General features: G+C 46.0%; 1 protein-coding gene across 1 annotated transcript in view; it reads left to right on the forward strand.

Moving 5' to 3' along the window:
* KAT6A (lysine acetyltransferase 6A) overlaps positions 1-20,661 on the forward strand; it is an 87,594-nt gene that overhangs the window by 47,699 nt on the left and 19,234 nt on the right. Inside the window, exons 8-13 of the mRNA XM_082229666.1 lie at positions 512-630; positions 10,592-10,707; positions 12,046-12,187; positions 12,697-12,858; positions 14,568-14,661; positions 20,070-20,301. Of these exons, the coding sequence (XP_082085792.1) occupies positions 512-630; positions 10,592-10,707; positions 12,046-12,187; positions 12,697-12,858; positions 14,568-14,661; positions 20,070-20,301 (865 nt within the window). The remainder of the gene's footprint in view (positions 1-511; positions 631-10,591; positions 10,708-12,045; positions 12,188-12,696; positions 12,859-14,567; positions 14,662-20,069; positions 20,302-20,661) is intronic.

Here is a 20,661-nt window from a genome sequence, read left to right on the forward strand (position 1 = left end):
TAAAATCATCATAATATATCTTTTCATTTGTGGACAGCAGTCCAAGCAGTGGAGGTTAGTGTGTATTATTTTGTGTTTGTTAAGATTGTAAGAATATTTATTTATTTTATTAGACTTACATTGCACCTTTCCTCCAAGGAGCTCAAGGTGGCATATATAGTTCTCCTCCCCATTTTCCTGGCACAACAGCCATGTGAGGTTGGTTTAGACTGAGAGCACATTTCCACAGTCCAGGGGACTATGCCTTCTCCCAAAGCCAAGAAGTATTGATGGGTGAGAGTGGAATGGTTATACCACTGGAAGAACTGAAGCTGCCAGGTGGTGGGGTGGAAGGGTCTATGTTGGTATGTCACAGTTTAGTCTAAAGGGGTAGCCTGCCATGAACTTCAAAACTTCTTAGTGCAATAAGTGCAATAACCCCTTTTAGATAGTTATTTATCCTGTGACCACCTTGCATATTCAGGTGCTTAATTTCAGGAAATTCCATTTGTTGTTGTGTGTTCATTTTCAGACAATCAGGATGGCTGGGATGGAAAACAGGAAAATGAAGAATGGCTTCTTGGAGGTCCAGATGTCATGACTGAGAAAGATATGGAGTTGTTCAGAGATATTCAGGAGCAAGCACTGCAGGTAAAATTGAATGAAGCTTGCATGCAAAGGTATGGTTAGTAGACTCCTACAGAGGTGCAGGTGGCGCTGTGGTCTAAACCACTGAGCCTGGGGCTTGTCGATCGGAAGGTCGACAGTTCGAATCTCTGCGACAGGGTGAGCTCCTTTTGCTTTGTCCCAGTTCCTGCCCGCCTATCAGTTTGAAAGCACGTCAAAGTGCAAGTAGATAATAGGTAATGCTCCGGCAGGAAGGTAAACGGCGTTTCCGTGTGCTGCTCTGGTTTTGGTGTTCCGTTGCGCCAGAAGCGGCTTAGTCATGCTGGCCACATGACCGGAAAAACTGTCTGTGGACAAATGCTGCCAGCTCCCTCGGCCAGTAAAGCCAGATGAGTGCCACAACCCCAGAGTTGTTTGTGACTGGACTTAACTGTCAGGGTTCCTTTACCTTTTTACAGGGGTATATTAGTCATAACATGCATAGTACTGAGAAGATTGAGACAGGTAGTTTACTGAGGATTTTCTGGGAACCAGCCAGTTGATAAGAAGTGATGAGGTGTGATGCTGATGAGAGATAAGCAGGCAGCTCTGAGGCAAACTTAAAATATTATAGCCCAGAAACATGGGGCTGACGAGTGGAGATCGAGGATTGTCCAAGATTGTAAGACTTGCATGCCAAAGCTATACAATAGCTTTGCTTGCCTCAAAACTGAATCAGAGCAAGTCTGTACCTTCCCGTTTCCATTTCTATTGGACATTTCTTCCTCCCTGTTTTAGCGCACGTTGAATTCTGCAAGGTCTTGCCTGGCATTTGTGAGGGGAGCTTGCTTGTTTTTCAGTGTTCTGTATAAAGGACATTGGCTTAATGCAGAGGCATGGTAGATTGTTCAATATTCCATGTTTGTGCACATATGTCTAAGCATGGCCTTTCAGCTCCTTCATGGCTGTATTGGTACAGATACAATATGGCCTGTTTCAAAACTGCAGGGGAAAGGAGGCCTATAGGTTCTGTTTCTTGGGAGGTGTTGATGACCCTCTGCCTGGAAGAAGACAAATACAAAAGCCAGCAGAACCTTTGGAGTAAGCAGATGAAGAAATTGAAAAGAAAGCTTGTTGGTATTTCTGTAACAGGAAGATTCCAAGGTCATATATATCCATGTGTTGATGGGAATACAGAAACAAAGGCTCATGTGTTGCTAGTATGCTCTTTTTACAAATATTTGCTTAAAGAGGTAATCACCTCATCACCAGTGTTCGGAATTCACTGTGCACCATGCACGTTTGCTATTGGCAAGGGTCCAGTTGCAACTACATGGAGATTTCTGGGCGCCAGGTTGGTGACTGACGTCTCAATCGAGCCAGATGACTCATGTGCAGTAAAAGTTGTGAGTCTTGTGCTTCTGTGCGGCTATGCAAATCATAGACCCCTTGCTGGGCACCTTAGTCCTCCATCATCACATCAAGGAAAGTAAGTGCAGGGCTGAATACAGATCTGTTTGACCTTTCCACAGGCCACCCAAATAGAACTCTCAAACCACAGTTTAAAAACCTCTGCCTTAGTCCATGGTTTACATCTTTTCCATTTCTGCTGCATTTCTCCTTCTTACATATTGGGACAGTCAAGCAATGTAGTTGAGATCATAGAAGCGTAGAATTGTTGGAAGGGATCCTTAGGGTCATCTAGTCCAACCCCCTGGTGAATAGACATTCTGTTGTGGTGGCCATAACCAAGGTTTAAGGTGTCACTTGGCACCTGGCTTGTATATCTGAGTTTCAAACACTGCTCATCATTATCTCATCCAGGAGGTTTAGTTGATTATTACATGAATCTTCTCTTATAGACCAAGATAAGCTGGTGACAGCAAAGACCACAAATATTTTAGCTTCTGCCATTAAAGTAAGGACCACAATGATGTCCTCTGAAATTGACGCTTTTATATTTAGTTGTGTTTATATAGGTGCACTCTGTGCACAAATTAGAATGGCTGGTGCAAATATATTATTTTTGTAATAGGTTTTTTTTGGTCAGCCAGCTTCAGGCCTTTCAGACAGCACAAACTAGTTAATCTCTGATCAATGTAGACTTCTGATATTTGAAAGTAATTGCTTAGCATATATAGCATGGTGTAAAATCCAGAGTACTTGCTCATGAGTTACTAAGCAGCCCTACATCTCTTTGCAACTTCTGATAAATATTACTGTTCTCTTTTCTTGCTGATATTGTATATACCGTAACTTTGCAAAGACTTGTGAGTGTGAGTTTGGCAAGGATTGGGTTAAATTCAGCTGAGCTGCTGACGCAGTGCGTATCCAGGTAGAGCAGGGTGCCACACCTGAGCAAATCGGAATACGCTGAGCAGAGGTGTAAGGATGGTTGGCTGAGTTGTTGAAGAGAGACCGTCTGCCGGAGGGAGTGGTCTGTGGGCGGGTGCCACCGTTGTGGGAGTTGGACATCTGCTTTGATGGGACTTTGAGCTGTTATGATGTGCAAGCAGTTGTACTGGAACTGGGACTCCACCTTTATCTCAGGCATCTATTTGGAGGAGAATTCAGTGGCCATCCAGAAGGCACAAACATGCAAGGCAGTGCCACAGGTGCGGTCTGAGAGCATCCTTGAAGCATCTCCATGTAAACCAGTGTGGTTCTGTTGGCAACAGACTGTGAGCTGAGTAATTTCAACGCTGTCCTGTCTGGGATTAGCAATTCTAAACTACGTTTTTTGAATTGTGGATTTTCATAGATACTGTATTGTGTGTCTCTCATTCTTCCATGGAATGATGTGTTCTTAAATTGGCTTCTATCAGGTGGTAGAATTCTTGAGTTTCAGTTTGGGTGATTGAACTTGTGCTACCCATTATATTTGTGGAGCCAAGTGCAAGACAGTTTCTAGAATCAAACATGATTTTGATTTGGCTATTGTGTGCTTTTCTCTCTTTTGACTGAGGATATTTTGTATCTTAGGGAAAGTAAATTGGCTGTTGCAGCCTTTCCCTTAGGAAAACCCATCCAATCCCTCAGGTTTTTTTCCTTAAAAAAGAAAAGGGGAAGAACGAGCCCTGGGACTCAATCAGTGGCGAAGAGGTGATGTTTAGAGCAGTTGAAATTGCTATTGTGCACACTATTAAGTAACTGAGAGATTTTATTTGTGTATTGCTGTGGAAAGGTACATCAGGTTGTTTTCTGGCATGGCAAGATATGAGGGAAGAACAAAGAGATTTGGTGAATATAGCTGTTTCCTTATTGCTGCTTTGAGATTATTCAAATGTAAAGGTGGAAGAAAAATGGCAAAACAAGAAATGTCTACAAACTTTTGGAGAAAAAAATGGTTCTGCCTTAACTTTTGTATAAAAACAGAAGGATTTCCTTGTTGAATTGTACCAAAGGTCCATCATAGTGCAGCATCCTGTTTCTAGCACTGGCCAGCCAGGGGTCTCTATTATTCATGGGAGGAGCCTTCTCCTGGTAGTCAGACATAGGTAAAGGGACCCTGACCGTTAAGTCCAGTCGTGGACGACTCGGGCTGCGGCACTCATCTCGCTTTACTGTCCAAGGGAGCCGGCGTTTGTCCGCAGACAGCTTCCAGGTCATGTGTCCAGTATGACTAAGCCACTTCTGGTGAACCAGAGCAGCGCACGGAAACGCCATTCAGCTTCCCACCGGAGCGGTACCTATTTATCTACTTGCACTTTGACGTGCTTACGAACTGCTAGGTTGGCAGGAGCAGGGACCAAACAATGGGAGCTCACTCCGTCTTGGGGATTTGAACCACTGACCTTCTGATTGGCAAGCCCTAGGCTCAGTGGTTTAGACCCAGCTCTTATCCTAATCCAGCCCTTCCCATCTTGATCACCACCACATGTTTGAACTACAACTACCATAAAGAGAGTTTGAGTTCTAAGCATCTGGAAGGGACCAGGATGGAGACTGCTGTCCTTTAAAAATCCCATCAGTATCTCTCATGATAGAGAATTCCAAAGTGCTTTTAGCACAGTTTGGGTAAAGAGTAAATCAGTATGAATATTATTTCAAGACATAAGCTAGTCACCAGTTCCTGTTTAGCACTTTTATATTGGGAAATTAAATTAGAAATCTTTTCTACACAGTTACAGGGATACGTTCTCTGTCATTGCAGTCTGTGTTAAGGGTGCATTTTTGGTCACTGAGGCCATTTATTTGGATAAGTTATCTGCTCTATTCTACCCCCAAGCCTCTCCGACAGATGAAAGAATTTCAATCAAATATGCTATGGTTTATAAGACTGAGAATGAGTGTTATACCTGCATGCTCTTTTTTCTCTTGCACTGCACTGAAATACTTTCAGCGTTCGTTAAAACCATTGTTTACTGTTACTTCCAAACTGAGAAACTGGTTAAATCTTAGACTACAAACAAAGTCTGAAAATGCAGTCTGAACGAGGTGGAAACACATGGGCACAATGGTTTTTCTCAGTCGAATAAATCATGGTTTTTTGGGGCCACAGGTATAAATATTTATGAACTGATGGCACCCCATTTTATAATTAAATTATAGGCCTGGTGCTCGCACAACCAAACCTCATTTTGGAGTGTTATGAGCAAAACCTGTAGCTGGCTGCTCCTGCCCTCCCTCCAATCCCACAGTACTGCACTACATGGGGTTACCTTGCAGTTCCAGCCAAACAGAGGCAGACTTCAACTCTAGGTGCCCTGCAAACCAGGCAAGCAGACTGAGTTAAAGTCCTGCTTGGCAGGGCAAGCACAGTCCATAGTTTTCCAACTGAAGAATTGGATTACAGTGAGGGGTAGAGGCAGGTGTGCGAGGCTTGTTGAACCACTTAAGTATAGCGTGGGATTGCACTTGAACTGAGCTGTGTGTGAGCTGTGTGTGAGAGAGAGGAGGAGACTCAGATGCCACTTCCTACATCTGAGCATTGAAAAGTGCCCAGTAGTTTATAGAAAAACAAAGGGGAAAAGAAATTGCAATGCAATTCTGGGCTGCATCAATAGGAGTATAGCATCTAGATCAAGGGAAGTAATAGTGCCACTGTATTCTGCTCTGGTCAGACCTCACCTGGAGTACTGTGTCCAGTTCTGGGCACCACAGTTCAAGAAGGACACTGACAAACTGGAACGTGTCCAGAGGAGGGCAACCAAAATGGTCAAAGGCCTGGAAACGATGCCTTATGAGGAACGGCTAAGGGAGCTGGGCATGTTTAGCCTGGAGAAGAGGAGGTTAAGGGGTGATATGATAGCCATGTTCAAATATATAAAAGGATATCACATAGAGGAGGGAGAAAGGTTGTTTTCTGCTGCTCCAGAGAAGCGGACACGGAGCAATGGATTCAAACTACAAGAAAGAAGATTCCACCTAAACATTAGGAAAAACTTCCTGACAGTAAGAGCTGTTCGACAGTGGAATTTGCTGCCAAGGAGTGTGGTGGAGTCTCCTCCTTTGGAGGTCTTTAAGCAGAGGCTTGACAACCATATGTCAGGAGTGCTCTGATGGTGTTTCCTGCTTGGCAGGGGGTTGGACTCGATGGCCCTTGTGGTCTCTTCCAACTCTATGATTCTATGATTCTATGAAATTGTTTTAAGCAAGTGTTTCTGTGTTGGCTAAGCTGACCTAACTGGCCCCCACTGAGGGACTATCTGCACTGACTTCGTAGTGCTGAAGAAATGTGGGTGTGTGCAAAGGGAGGGAAGGTAAGAGATGTACCTTCCATAGTAAATAAAATGCTTTTAGCACTTGTTTAGAACTTGATGTTTCCAAATGTCCTGGGATTTGAAATACAGTGGTACCCCGCAAGACGAACGCCTCGCAAGACGGAAAACCCGCTAGACGAAAGGGTTTTCCATTTTGGAGGCACTTCGCAAAACGAATTTCCCTATGGGCTAGCTTCGCAAGACGACAGCCCATAGGGAAATCTCCGGGACAGCGGGGAAGCGCAGCGCGTCTTCCCCACTGTCCTCGGACCTCCTCCGAAGCCTGGCGGCGGGGCAGGGACACCTCCTCCCGCCGCTGCCGGGCTTCGGAAGTCACCTCCGAAGCCGGGCGGCGGGGCGGGAACACCGGGCGGCGGGGAGGGAACACCTCCTCCCGCCGCCCGGCTTCGGAACGATGCTCCGAAGCCGGGCGGCGGGGCCACGAAGCCTGGCCGCGCTGATCTCAGCGTGCGCAGGCTTCGGCATGCTGGCAACTCTCCGCAAGCAGCGGGAGAGGTCCGCGAAGCCTGTCCAGGACAGCTTTTGAAGGCAGGGGGGGAAGCAAAGACTTTCGCCCCCCGCCCGCCTTCAGAAGAGGTCCTGGACCTCTTCTGAAGGCTGGCGGGGGGCAAAAGTCTTTGTCCCCCCTGCCTGCCTTCCCAGGGGCTTTTAAATCGCCCCGGACAGCGGAGAAGTCCTCCGCTGTCCCGGGGCGATTTTAAAATGCCGCCCGCCAGCATTTTAAGATCGCCCCGGACAGCGGAGAAGTCCTCCGCTGTCCCGGGGTTTTTTAAAATGCTGGGGGTGGGAAGAAAAGCCCTTGCCCCCCCCCCAGCCTTCAGAAGAGGTCGGGGACAGACTGTCCCCGGACCTGGTCTGAAGGCGGTTTCCCTAGGAACGCATTAATTGATTTTCAATGCATTCCTATGGGAAACCGTGCATCGCAAGACGAAAAACTCGCAAGACGAAGAGACTTGCAGAACGAATTAATTTCGTCTTGCGAGGCACCACTGTACTTCTGTCACTAAAAACAGCACTAGGAGCGCAATGTGAACACACACTACAGAACTTACAGGTGTATTAGGATGCAAGACATAATAGTAATATCACCACTAAGCAAGTCTTTTTAATGTATAGTTTATTTTTCTCAATGCACAATGTAAACTGAGAGAAAAGAGTGTTGGAAGTCTAACCAGCATTTTCTCTCTTCCATTCACTCCTGAGCCTTTGCTTGTAGATGTAATTTGCAAAGCATCCTCAATTCTTCATAGTGTATATAAGGAAGAAAATGTGTCTGGGGAGGGGGTGGGTAGAAAGGGAAAGCTATATTTTACCTTATACATGCATGAAAAATAACAATGGAGGCCAGAGGTGTGCAGATTGCCCCAAAGGAAGATAATTTCCTTAAGGGTTGATGGCCATGATTCTTCTTGCAAAACACCTTTGCCATATTTTTTTAAATGAATGATACCCAACTATGTTGTGCACAAAATAGACCCATTGAAATAAGTGGACATGAAATACTTGATTTCATTGCATCTTCCACTGGATAGCTCCCCATAATCTGGGTATTTCTAGATAGATAGATAGATAGATAGATAGATAGATAGATAGATAGATAATTTATTATGGTCGGAGACCAGCTTATAAAACACACTTGGGGGTACAGTCACAGAAGGAAAACAAACAATTAAAACAATGTACAACAATAAACTACCACAGGGAGTTGACCCAGAGTCACCCATGAAACCGAGTTTGGGGATTTTCTTAACAAACTAGTTTGAGTTGAGAGATGGTCTGCGCCTGCAGACCTGTACACAGAATCTGGCAACCATTCAGGTCGTCTTCTGATCTTTGCCTAACAGGAAAATGTCAAATTTTTGCAAGGTTAAAATATTTGCGAGGTTAAAAAGGTCAAATTTTTGTGAGGTTAGCGAGCCTCACCAGTAGGGGATCAATGGTCTTACTACGTGCCTCTTCATAAGAGAGACATCTAAAGAACAAGTGTTCTGGGCTTCCTATCTCCCCCAGTGAACAGGCGCAAGATCTCTTAGAATACGGGACTTTTTAAAAGGCTCCTTCCAGGATTGGCGAGGGCAGAGCCGAGCTTCTGGCGAGTGTAAAAGCCCTTCTTGCATTTTTAGATACGAGAAAGACGAGATATGCTGCCAATTTTATAGTTGGGGCACCTTGAGCACTCCTGTTGTCTCTCGGTGTCTATAATTCTTTGCCTGACCATAGCTTTTGCCTGGCCCAAGCCCAGGCTCAGAAGGGCTTGAGGGGCAAAACCCAGTTTCCGGTGGGTGTTCAGGACTACAGTCTGCCAGCCTGACTGGAACTGGTCGCAGAAGATCAGTGGGGCTGCTATCCCTCGGGGGGAGCAGATTCAGTGTCAGCCATTTGTAGATTGATGTTAGGCAGATAGAAGCCAGATAGAAGTTTGGATTGAACTCTCTCAAGGGGGGAGAAAGCAGAGGAAGGTGGGCCCAGAAAGGATCCATAAAGGACGAAAAAGCCCCCTTGTGCTCTGAAAAATTTAAGGATAAAGTTTGCGGTATTTCTATATATTTCTTTTGGTGACACTTTTCTGGTTTGATGTAAATATTCTTGAGAGAGAGGTGTTGCATCTTGAGTTTTGAAAACTTACACAAAACAAAACCCTGTTTGTAGGTTTGTAGGTCACCCATTGCCTTTTGTTGCAGTTCCTAACCAGGTTCTGTGCTGTCTATTACAGGTGCACTTGGGATACACGCCTGCCTGCCTGCCTGCCCCTGCTTCCTTCCCTCCCTTTTGCTTTTTCAGGAGTCACTTATGTCCTTGGATTTATTAAGTGGCTATTACCGTATTTTTTGCTCTATAGGACGCACTTTTCCCCCTCCAAAAATTAAGGGGAAATGTGTGTGCGTCCTATGGAGTGAATGCAGGCTCCTTGGCTTCAGCGATAGCAACGCGAAGCCTCCGACGCGCAGAGGGAGCGCTCCCTCCGTGCTCCGGAGGCTTCACATTGCTTTCGCTGAAGCCTGGAGAGCGAGAGGCATCGGTGCGCACTAACCCCTCTTGCTCTCCAGGCTTCAGAGATAGCCGCCTGAAGCCTTCGGAGCGCAGTGCGAGTTCTCTCTGTGTTCTGGAGGCTTCAGGTTCCTTTCGCTGAAGCCGGGAGAGTCTTGCTCTCCTGGCTTCAGCAAAAGGAACCCGAAGCCTGCGGAGCACAATGGGAACTTGCGCTGCGCTCCAAAGGCTTCCGGAATCTTTGCGGCTGGCGGTGGGGGAAAGCAGCGCTTCACCCCACTGCCAGCCCCACAAGCTGGGGGGCAGCGGGAAGGCTGCATGCAGCCTTTGCGCTGCTCCCCAACTTGGTCTTTGAGGCTGGCGGTGGGGGAAGCAGCGCTTCCCCCCGCCAGCCCTAAAGAGCAGGTTGAAAGGAACCCAAAGCCTCCGGAGCCCAGCGGGAACTCCCCCCGCGCTCCAGAGACTTTGGGTTGCCTTCACTGAAGCCTGGAGAGCAAGAGGGGTCAGTGCACACCAACCCCTCTCGCTCTCCAGGCTTCCAAGGTAGCCGCCTGAAGCCTCCGGAGTGCAGCGGGAATGTCCGCTGCGCTCTGGAGGCTTCAGGTGAACGCACCTTGAATGCGCAGAACGCACCTTGTTTTAGAGGGGGAGAACAAGAAAAAAAAATCTCCCCCTCTGCGCAGCGCCCCTTCAGCGAAGCGGCAGGAGAAATGGAAGGGGCTCTGTTTCTCCTGCCGCTTCGCTGAAGGCACACTGAGCAGAGAGGGGGAGAATTTTTTTCTTCTTGTTCTCCCCCTCTAAAACAAGGTGCTTCCTATGGTCGGGTGCGTCCTATAGAGCGAAAAATATGGTAATTCCTTTAGATTACTCTTAACAGGCAAGCATAATGCTAAGACGGATTGGACTAGCATTTTTACTAGCACACCTGGCTTTATATTTTTCTTGCTTTGTGAATTACAGTGGTACCTCGGGTTACATACGCTTCAAGTTACAGACTCCACTAACCCAGAAATAGTACCTCAGGTTAAGAACTTTGCTTCAGGATGAGAATAGAAATTGTGCTACGGCGGCAGCAGGAGGCCTCATTAGCTAAAGTGGTACCTCAGGTTAAGAACAGTTTCAGGTTAAGAATGGACCTCCGGAGCAAATTAAGTTCTTAACCCCGAGGTACCACTGTAGTTCAGTGGAAGAAAGCTGTGCTATCCCAAAGCTTTTCCTTCTTTCCTGGATTGCTGGATCTGTTAAGTAGTGCTTTTGTTGTTGTTAACCTGGAGAGATATTTGTTTCTTTTACAGAAAGTAGGAGTAACAGGAGCCCCTGATCCACAAGTCCGCTGTCCATCAGTCATCGAGTTTGGGAAATATGAAATCCACACCTGGTATTCCTCTCCATACCCACAAGAGTATTCCAGGTACAACACAGGCCTCCTCTCTATTATACAGTTTACATTATGCAGCTGAATGTTTAGCAAGAGTAGGAAAAAAAGTGTAATTATGTGTTAAGCCTGACAAGCTCATACTGTAAAGACATGCTCTTCCTTAAAATTAGGGCTGGATGTCCTCTGAACAAACCAAATGTGTAACCAAGTTAAATCATGCAATGTATATATATTATATATATAGGTATTTGCTTGCGTAGCATTTTTTTTTTCAGGTTGAAGCTATCCAGTACTATCAGGTTGAAGATATCAAATATATTTTAGTAAGCACTGTGACATGGGGGGGGGGAGCAAAGAGCATGGAAATTTGAGTGTAGTGGCTGGTGTGCAAAAATAGTAGCAAGGATTGGAGACACAGGATTTTGAAACTGCCCGGCCCCCCTCAGATCCTTCTGCCACTGATTTTCTTCTTGAAGTAAAGGCATTGCATTTGCAACTGTGAGAGTTGGCAACTTGTTTTTAAACAAACACAAGCACAGAAATGTCAGCATGTCAAATTGTGTTGGGTTCCTCGTTTCTCTGATCATCTTCACATACAGTATAGGTACAGATCTGCTCTACTTATAACCAAGGGAAACCAGACAATATTTAGTGATAACTGAAAGAAGTATTCAGAATAATCAGAGCTGAGCTTCCTCCTATCTTTGGGATTAACATACTGAAAGACTTTGTTTTATTAAACATTTTGTAGATGTAAGTGTTCTTTATTTTCTGTGCCGTGCAGCAAAGAAACAGAAGAGCGGAATTTCTATTTTATTGAAATTTGTATGATGGGGGGGGGGGTCATAGCTCAGTGGTACAGCATCTGCTTTGCATACAGGAGGTTCCAGGTTTCATCACCAGCATCTCCAGGTAGATTCAGGAAGGCCCCTTGTTTGAAACCCAGGGGAGCGCTGCCAGCCTGTGGAAGTAATACTGAGCTAGATGGGCCAATAGGTCTGACTTGATAATAGGCAGCTTGCTATGTATGTTCCAGTTGCCAGTTGCATAAATTAAGGGGTGGAGGGATAGTACTGGAAAGGGGCCTACGGGGTCCCTTCATATCCAGTGATGGACACCCTTGGTAAACTTTAGGCTAGAAGTAATCCTAAGAGGTCTTTGTTAAGACCCTCAGTCTCAGTAACTGAATCCAACCAAATACACATTTTAACCTGCTCTTATGCTTTTTTTGTTTCTATATTGCCTCCTGTATACCCAGCTTTAAGACAATGGACCTTTATGGGAGTTGCCACAGTAGAGATAACAGTACTGATTGCCTCAAGTTGTAACCTTGCAAAACTGCTCAATGCATCCATGCCTTTAATCTTGCAGGCTGCCTAAGCTGTACATTTGTGAATTCTGTCTTAAGTATATGAAAAGCAGAACTATCCTTCAGCAACACATGAAGAAGTGTGGCTTGTTTCATCCCCCAGCCAATGAAATTTACAGGAAGAGCAATGTTTCAGTCTTTGAGGTAAGTGTCAAAGATTATTAGCTGCTGTTTATGTCCCTGCCTGAATCTCTGGGGCACAATCTGCTGTGAGCTTCCCAGAGAAGAACTGTTGTAGGAACCTAATTCCCTTGTAATGGGCTCTAATCATGGCTAGAATCCCCTCTTTGGGAGGCTGAGGGCAGCCCAGTTTTTAAAAAACAACCCAGAGCTGTCTTACTTTTGTAATATTTCATGAGTGTCTCATTCCATTCAGTAATGATTGGCTGCAAAACAGAAGTGTATTGGCATTTTATGTTGTACATCCCTCTTAGGAAAAGGTTGGTAGTGTGAGGAGCGCTGGCCGCTTTGGGCTTCTCCTCAAAGTGACTACTTACCTCAGGCTGCATCCTTTAGTTCTTGAAGCTACAAGTCCTTAGATGGTTTGTGTCTGTTTGGTATAATCCTACTTGATTTAAGCAAATCACTTTGTGTTGTGGCCTGCTAGCAGTTCATGAGGGATAGTGTCTTGACCTGTTCTCCATTTTTCTAAGGTGGATGGCAACGTCAGTACCATTTACTGCCAGAACCTGTGTCTATTAGCAAAACTCTTCCTGGATCACAAGACGCTCTATTATGATGTGGAGCCATTTCTCTTCTATGTGCTGACGCAAAATGACATGAAGGGTTGCCACCTGGTTGGCTATTTCTCCAAGGTGAGCAGTGGGGGGATTTCCACTTGTTGGTGTTCTGTTGGTGTCCTGACAATACCTAAGGGAACTATAAACCAGGAGCATATCTATCATGCACCTTTTAAAAAATCTGCACCAAGTTAATCCAAATATTGGGTGGTGAAAAGCTGGATTCTTAAGCTTTTGCTTAATTGATTGCTCTGTTTTTGCTAATCACGAGGAGAGGCACAAGGCACTACAGGCCCTTGCTTAACTCCTGGAACTTTTCCTGCTGACATGTGCAGGAGCTTTGGCCATACACTTTCCCATGCCTATGCTTGCACTTAAAAGAAAAAAGGCTGGGAATGTCTTTTTGAGACTGAAACTCTCAGTAAACTGAATTCTGCACCCAAAATTGCATTCCACACTTTTTTGTGCTTGTGTGGATTTGCTTCATACACACAACCCTGACTATGGCCAAATACCTAGTGTGTGCAAAAAGACTATAAACTTTCTTTTGTTCTTCCTGTCAAGTCTTGTGTGTGATAAGACTGGCTGTACCTCTGGAAAAGTCTATTCACACTGGTATGACTCGTATCCAAGAAAATATAATTGGATTTGAATTGTGCGTTAACTGAAAGTCATTTTTCAGCAGATCTAAATTTTCTCCCTCCTTAGTGTAGTGGATCTAACCAAACTAGTGTCCAGTCACACTTCTGAAGTGATGGGTATAATTTTATGGGCTCCAAACAGCCTTTAAAGTTCTGCATAAGCAGAATCCAGGGAATTGAAGCAGTTAATCAAAGCAGCTTTCTTTTTTATGCTGTTGAACAGAGTGTATTCTCTAAGGAGCATGAATTCCAGCCTGGCAGCTCTGCGGGGAGAGGGTTTTAAATGACTTCCTAGTCCCTTGGGTGGTGAGGAGGAGAGTTAGTTGGTGAAGTAAACATTAATTGTTACCTCCAATGAGCTTGCTTCTCAAATCAGATGCTGATCTCATTTCAGAGCTTTTGTTTGCATTTTGGGAAAGAGACCATGGAGGCTGAATGTGGCTTTAGTATTCCTCACACAGGGACAGAGAGTTACTTTGAAAGGCCCGTCTTAACCCCCCCCCAAAAAAAATATAGAAGTTGTTTTTTACTTCATCACTTTCAGAAAAGGAAATAATGTAGCCTTAATCTATGGCCATCCTATCCCCCCCCCCCAAGCCCACCTGCAGATGGACTTTTATTTTGTCTTACCCCCACCCCCCACAAAGGTTCTTTATTGCTTTGGAAATCTCTGAGGATTTGAAAAGCCCTTTGTAGAGAAGTAGGGAGAGAAGTTTGCTGTAAGTGCAAGGTCCTGAAATGATGTATTACAGGGGAGGGGCCATGATTCTGGTGGTGGTGCAGGTTCATTCTTGAGCATCTTTAACTAAAAAGGCTCACAGGTAGCAGGACTGGGAGGGCCTGTGTGACTGAGACCCCGGAGAAGCACTGTCACTTGGAGGGGTAGACATTACTGCACTAGGCACATGAATGATACAGGTTTACAGAAAGCAACTTTGTGTGCTCAGTGACAGTTCTTTCTTCCTTTCCCTTCCTGGCTGTGATCACAGAGGTTCAGTGGCTTGATAATGCCTTGTGTTCTTTCCTTGGAGACTTGCTTTTGGGGTGATTGTGATTTACCCCAATTAATTCCTCATCGAGAAGAAGTTCTTTTCCATCTTGCTAATCTTCTGTGTTTGTTTGTGTGTGTGTCTCTCTTACTAGGAGAAGCACTGCCAGCAGAAATACAATGTTTCCTGCATAATGATTCTTCCCCAGTACCAGCGCAAGGGCTATGGCAGGTTCCTCATTGATTTCAGTAAGCATATTCTCATTTTTCTGCCTTTCTCTTCAGCTTCAGATTAAAGTTTATGAAACCATGCAATTCTCCAGCACTTTATTTCAAGAGCATTAATTATCTGAAATGGCTACTTTTTGGGATTCTGGCCAGCATCCTTTTCCCAACTGCTTTCTTGCACCCCAGATGCTTGCACACAAGCCCCCCTCCTTCCCCCATCACACTTCAGCCCACAAGGACATCTAAGATGGCACTTCAGAACTTGCTCTTCTTCCCTGCTTTCCTAGCCATGTGGAGAGGCAGAAATTTTATTTGTATGTTTAAAAGGCTATTTATATCCTGTCTTTTCCACTACATCGTGCCAAGTGGCAAACAAACACATCAAATAATTTACCAGTAGTCTTTACCCTTTTCACTCCTGGGACTCACCTGTAGCATTTGAAGACCCGCTGCTGGCGGAGACTCTCCTGCCTTCAAAAGCCGTCCGGGATAGCAGGAAGCGCTTCCCTGCTATCCCGGACTGCTTTTAAAATGCTGGCGCTGGGGAGCAAAGCCTTTCGGCCCCCGCCAGCCTTCCTGGACCTCTTCTGAAGGCCGGAGGGGGGGGAAAGGCTTTGCTCCCCACCGCTAGCATTTAAAAGAGGTCCCCGGAGATTTCCCTATGGGCTTTCGTCTTGCGAAGCAAGCCCATAGGGAAATTCGTTTTGCGAAGCGCCTTCAAAACGGAAAACCCTTTCGTCTAGCGGGTTTTCCGTCTTGCGAGGCGTTCGTCTTGCGGGGTACCACTGTATTGACAAACAGTAGCATAAATTTATTATGCGTTTTGGCTGAAATACAACCTGATTAGGGAAAGTGACCAGTTTGCAAATCTACTACATCAGTAGATGGGTTTCTTCTTTCAGAAGAGAGTAAAGCGGACCATCAGGGCCAGCCCTGAACAAGGCAGCTGCCTCAAGCAGCAGATGCTGGGTCAGGTGAGGGCACCCATTTCTTCTGAGCCCCCTGACCACTTGGCCCTATTAGAGGAGGGAGCTGTGTGTGCCTGAAAGCCTGCCTTGCACCCCAAAGCTTTCTGATGTGGTAGAGGTTGCTGTGCTGTTGCTAGGTGCGGAAATAAGTTTAAGCTGCCAGTCAGGCTGGCTTTTGTGTGTTCAGTGGAAGTGGGCACCATCTTGCCTTTCATTGCAGACAGCAAAACATTTTTAGCTGGCACTACTGATGCTGTGGTGTAAACCACTGAGCCTTGGGCTTGCCGATCGGAAGGTTGGCAGTTTTGAATCCCTGCAACGGGGTGAGCTCTCGTTGCTTGGTCCCTGCTCCTGCCCACCTAGCAGTTCGTAAGCATGAAGTGCAAGTAGATAAATAGGTACCGCTCCTGTGGGAAGGTAAACGTCGTTTCTGTGCGCTGCTCTAGTTCGCCAGAAGCGGTTTAGTCATGCTGGCCACATGACCCGGAAGCTGTCTGTGGACAAACACCAGCTCCCTCGGCCAGTAAAGCGAGATGAGCGCTGCAACCCCAGAGTCCTTCGCAACTGGACTTAATTGTCAGGGGTCCCTTTACCTTTACCTTTACTGGTGGTTATGACATATCTGTGCAGCTGCTGTTTAATTTCCCATTATAAATGTTTGTCTGAAAAATGAATAGGCATTAAATATAGAATTTCCATTTTTCTGTTCAAATTAGTTTTGTACTAAATATCCAAGAAAAAATATTAATATTACAAAGGAACAAAGGCATATATATCCTTAAAGCTTATAGGATCGTCACATAAAGGAAAACAAAGAAGCAAGGTGCATTTTCTGGAGGACTCAACGGAGGACTCAATGGCAGTGGCATCAGACGCAAAGGGAATACAGCCACGTTGCTTTCTGGAGGGAAAGCAAAGAGCCAGTTCCAAAGCTAAGCTAACTACCTTTCGCCAAGTCCTTCTATCTTTTATATTCTATTTTTATCACTGACCATCACTTCTGATGGGCATCTTCCCATTTGGTGAGGAGTGAGGCCCACATTATTCACTCTTATAGGAATGCTGATGCTCACTCACTCATCGTCAGGAAAAAACACATGTACTGTAGAACCGGATGAGGGGACCTCTGGCTCTGACCATTGGTCATGCTGACTGGGGCTGATGGGAGTCAGAGGTCATCTGCAGAGCCATAGGTTCCCCATTCCTGCTAAAGAACTTCCAGCAGCAAAACCCTTTCATTAGCATTCTTTTAATGCAAAAGTTTGCCCATGTACAGTCTGCTTTAATGCTTAGTTTACATAAGTGCTTGAGACAGTAGCTTGAGACAGTAGCTCCTTCATTTGCTTTACTATCACATTGCTGAGACTGATGTGCAAGTTGAAGGTTTGTGAAAAGTCAGCGGATTATGAAGGTTGGTTGGTTTCGTATTTGAACTTACAAATGAAGAGTGGAGGGAGTTGATTCAAACAGAATTTTTAAACAGACAGGTGAATGGTGAGCCCTGCTACCTGGGCGGAAGAGCATCTTTGGTGAATTCTGCACCTGGAAAATCAAGTTGCACCTGCCTTTGAGTCCTCACAGTGGTATCTTGTAGCAGCCCTTGGACTTCATAACTTCAAAGCTTGACTAACGTAATGTAGTGTCCTTGGGATCACCTACAGAGAAACCCTGTGTCTCTCCAGATGTCTCTGGGCCGACATTCCCATCATCCACATGGCCAGGGGCCAAAAATGTCGTCGTAGTCCAGCAACACCTGTAGAACAGGAGCAGGAGGTTCCTCCAGGCCTGTTTTTGAAAGTATCAGCTAGAATGTAACCCTGAAACTTGCCTGCTGAGGAGGACAAGTCATAGGGAGTGTGAACTGAATGGGTTTTCCATGGCCAACAGAAGCTTCATATCACCTATATATTTCACGAGTAACTGTTAGACAACTTGCTTCAAACCAGTAGGCTTGGCTAGATCACCCTGTTACGTGACAGCAGCCTTGTGGCATGATAAATACATTACAAATACATTTTGGCATATACTTTTGTGGACTAGGGTCCACATGAGATCTGCTATAAAGTCGCTCACATCAGTGGGTTTAGGATCATTCTCTGGAAAGTAAGGGAAGGGAAGGAGATGAAGGCATATGTAGAGGTAGCAAAGGTAAAAATAACATGTCTGGTTAAAAAGTGAGTCAGTTGTTAATAGTTGTATTCTGGATCTAGCAAGGATGAGTGAATCGACAGAGTCAGCCCTGTGTTCACACAGCAGGAGTGAAAGAGAGAAGTACTAAAAATAGTAAGAGGGCCAAGAAAACGTAATTTGAACAAAATACTCTGGATAAATTAAGCATTTGAGATAAAGAAGTGCCTGGATTTCCAATTCCAAAACCATCTTGTGTTGACCTAGAGGGAGTTTGCCAGAAAATGGGATCAAAATATGTTTGGATTCCCTGTCCACAGAGGTATGCGTTGTTGTTTTGAGCATACCTATACAGAATCTACATTTCTAGTCCTGTAAAATTGCTCTTAATTTCCAGTAATACATAATGTGTTCCCCTGTTCAGAGTTACAATGCCCATTATTTGGGCACCTAATAATACAAGGTGCCATTTATGTTTGAAATAATTCTTGGAACATCTAATTTCCCTAATTAACAATGATAGAGTTCACGCACATCCTCTATTAGCAACTGCTTCATTAGGATGGTCTAAAGTGGTTTGGTCATGTCATTGGTTGTGGCCGTTTGGAAGCCCCACCTATCTGTCCTTGCCTCTCATAGCAAGCTCAGCTGGCAAGTGCCAACGGGATGATGGCCAAAATGGAGCTGCTAAAAAACAAGAGAGAGGTACCGTATTTTTCGCTCTATAGGACGCACCGGACAATAGGACGCACCTTGTTTTAGAGGGGGGAAAACAAGAGGGAAAAAAATCTCCCCCTCTCTGCCCAGCACCCCTTCAGCGAAGCGGCAGGAGGCGCTGCGCAGAGAGGGGGAGAATTTCCCCCCTCTAAAACAAGGTGCCGTTTAAGGTGCGTTCAGTCGCCTTCAGGCGGCTACCTTAGAAGCCTGGAGAGCGAAAGGGGTCGGTGCCCACCGACCCCTCTCGCTCTCCAGGCTTCAGGTTCCTTTGGACCTGCTCTTTGGGGCTGGCAGGAGGAAGCCCACCACCAGCCCCAAAGAGCAGGTCGGGGAGCGGGCAAAGGCGCGCAGCGGAGAGGCTCCTGCCATAGCCCCCCGCGCGCTCCCCAGGCTGGAGAGGTGACACGCAGCTATAGAGGCTCCTGCCGTAGTCGCGCGTCACCTCTCCAGCTGGGAGAGGGTCGCGGGGGGCTGCTTTAGCCGCGCGCGTGCTCTCCTTGCCGGAGAGGTGGTGCGCGGCTAAAGAGACTTCTGCCATAGTCGCGCGTCACCTCTCCAGCTGGGAGAGGGTCGCGGGGGGCTGCTTTAGCCGCGCGCGTGCTCTCCTTGCCGGAGAGGTGGTGCGCGGCTAAAGAGACTTCTGCCATAGTCGCGCGTCACCTCTCCAGCCGGGAGAGGGTCGCAGGGGGGCTTGTTTAGCTAAAGAAGCCCCCGCGACCCTCTCCCAGCTGGAGAAGTGGTGTGCGGCTAAAGAGGCTCCTGCCATAGCCGCGCGCCACCTCTCCAGCTGGGAGAGGCTCACGGGGCTATGGCTTCTTCGCTCCATAGGACGCACACACATTTCCCCTTCATTTTTGAAGGGGAAAAAGTGCGTCCTATAGAGCGAAAAATACGGTATGCTTTAGGAAGAGGGAGGAAACCTTAAGGTTTGCAGAAAGGCAAACAATCAATAGAGGGTGGGGAACAAAAGGGAGGGGGGAAATTCCCCAAACAACTGTGTGAAGAATGAGAAGGCTTAGTGGCAACTGTGGCGGGGGGGGGGGCAGGGGGAAAAGGCCATGATTTGTTGACCACAACCCTGAACAGGAGGAGCTCTGCTCTGCAATATTTTTTTGCAAGTTTCACTTTTTTCACTATAACAGAAAAAATCTGCCACCTAGTGACACTGTTTATATCCAATTACAGTCAGACATAGTATAGCCTGCAAGACCTTTCCCACTGATTTACCAGCATTTGCTTTCATGATCCCATGGGAATTGGTGCTGAAACACTTCGGGGGGGGGTGTTGGTTGACCTTTTCCGAAATCAAAGGTCTTAATTGGAGGGTGTTCTACATTTCTGTCCATGTTTCTGAAAAATTCAAAATGCCTTCAGCACAGATTAGAACCATGTGTCTCCTTGTACAGGTGGCTACCTCTGTGTGGAAGGGGGCGGGAAATGCTGGTGACCTCTGGAGAGAAGAGCTTCTGGGTCCTGTGAGAGCCGTTGGCTGTTTTTGTTGACTTAAATTCCAGCCAGAGTGCCTGAGCCTAGAGCTGAATAAGGAGCAGACACTCAAGCGGGGCAGGCTAGCTTCCGCACAGAGGCCAGTCCTAAGTGTTTTCTGCTTTCTCTCAGGTTATCTCCTATCAAAGCGTGAAGGCCAAGCAGGATCCCCAGAGAAGCCGCTGTCAGATTTGGGTCGTCTCTCTTACATGGCTTATTGGAAAAGCGTAATCTTGGAGTGCCTTTATCACCAAAATGACAAGCAACTCAGCATCAAGAAGCTAAGCAAGCTGACTGGCATCTGCCCTCAAGACATCACTTCCACCCTGCATCACCTGCGAATGCTTGATTTCCGAAATGATCAGTGAGCATCCGTAGAATTGGAGGGCCAGAAATGGCAGGGTCATAATTAAAGACATGGCTGTGCCCAATGGTAGATTTCTGTGGAAGCACTGCAAAAGTGCAGTAGTTTTGGGTGTAAAACTCTGCTTCCTCTTAAGGGGGGCAGAAACCCAAATCATCCAAATTTCTAACCCTAACTGTTCTGGTACACTGCTTTTAAAGTGAGGGCAATTTTAGAATGTGGGAAGCAGAGGGATTGCATAATTTATTTACTATAGTCATATTCTGCATTTCAGGATATGGATCTTTTCAAGGTGGATCAAAAGTAATATCAAAGCAGGCTAATGAAAATCACATCCCTCTGTAGAGGGATGGGGACATT

This window comes from Podarcis vaucheri (genome assembly GCF_965113315.1).
Source record: "Podarcis vaucheri genome assembly, chromosome: 7".
NCBI lineage: Eukaryota > Metazoa > Chordata > Lepidosauria > Squamata > Lacertidae > Podarcis > Podarcis vaucheri.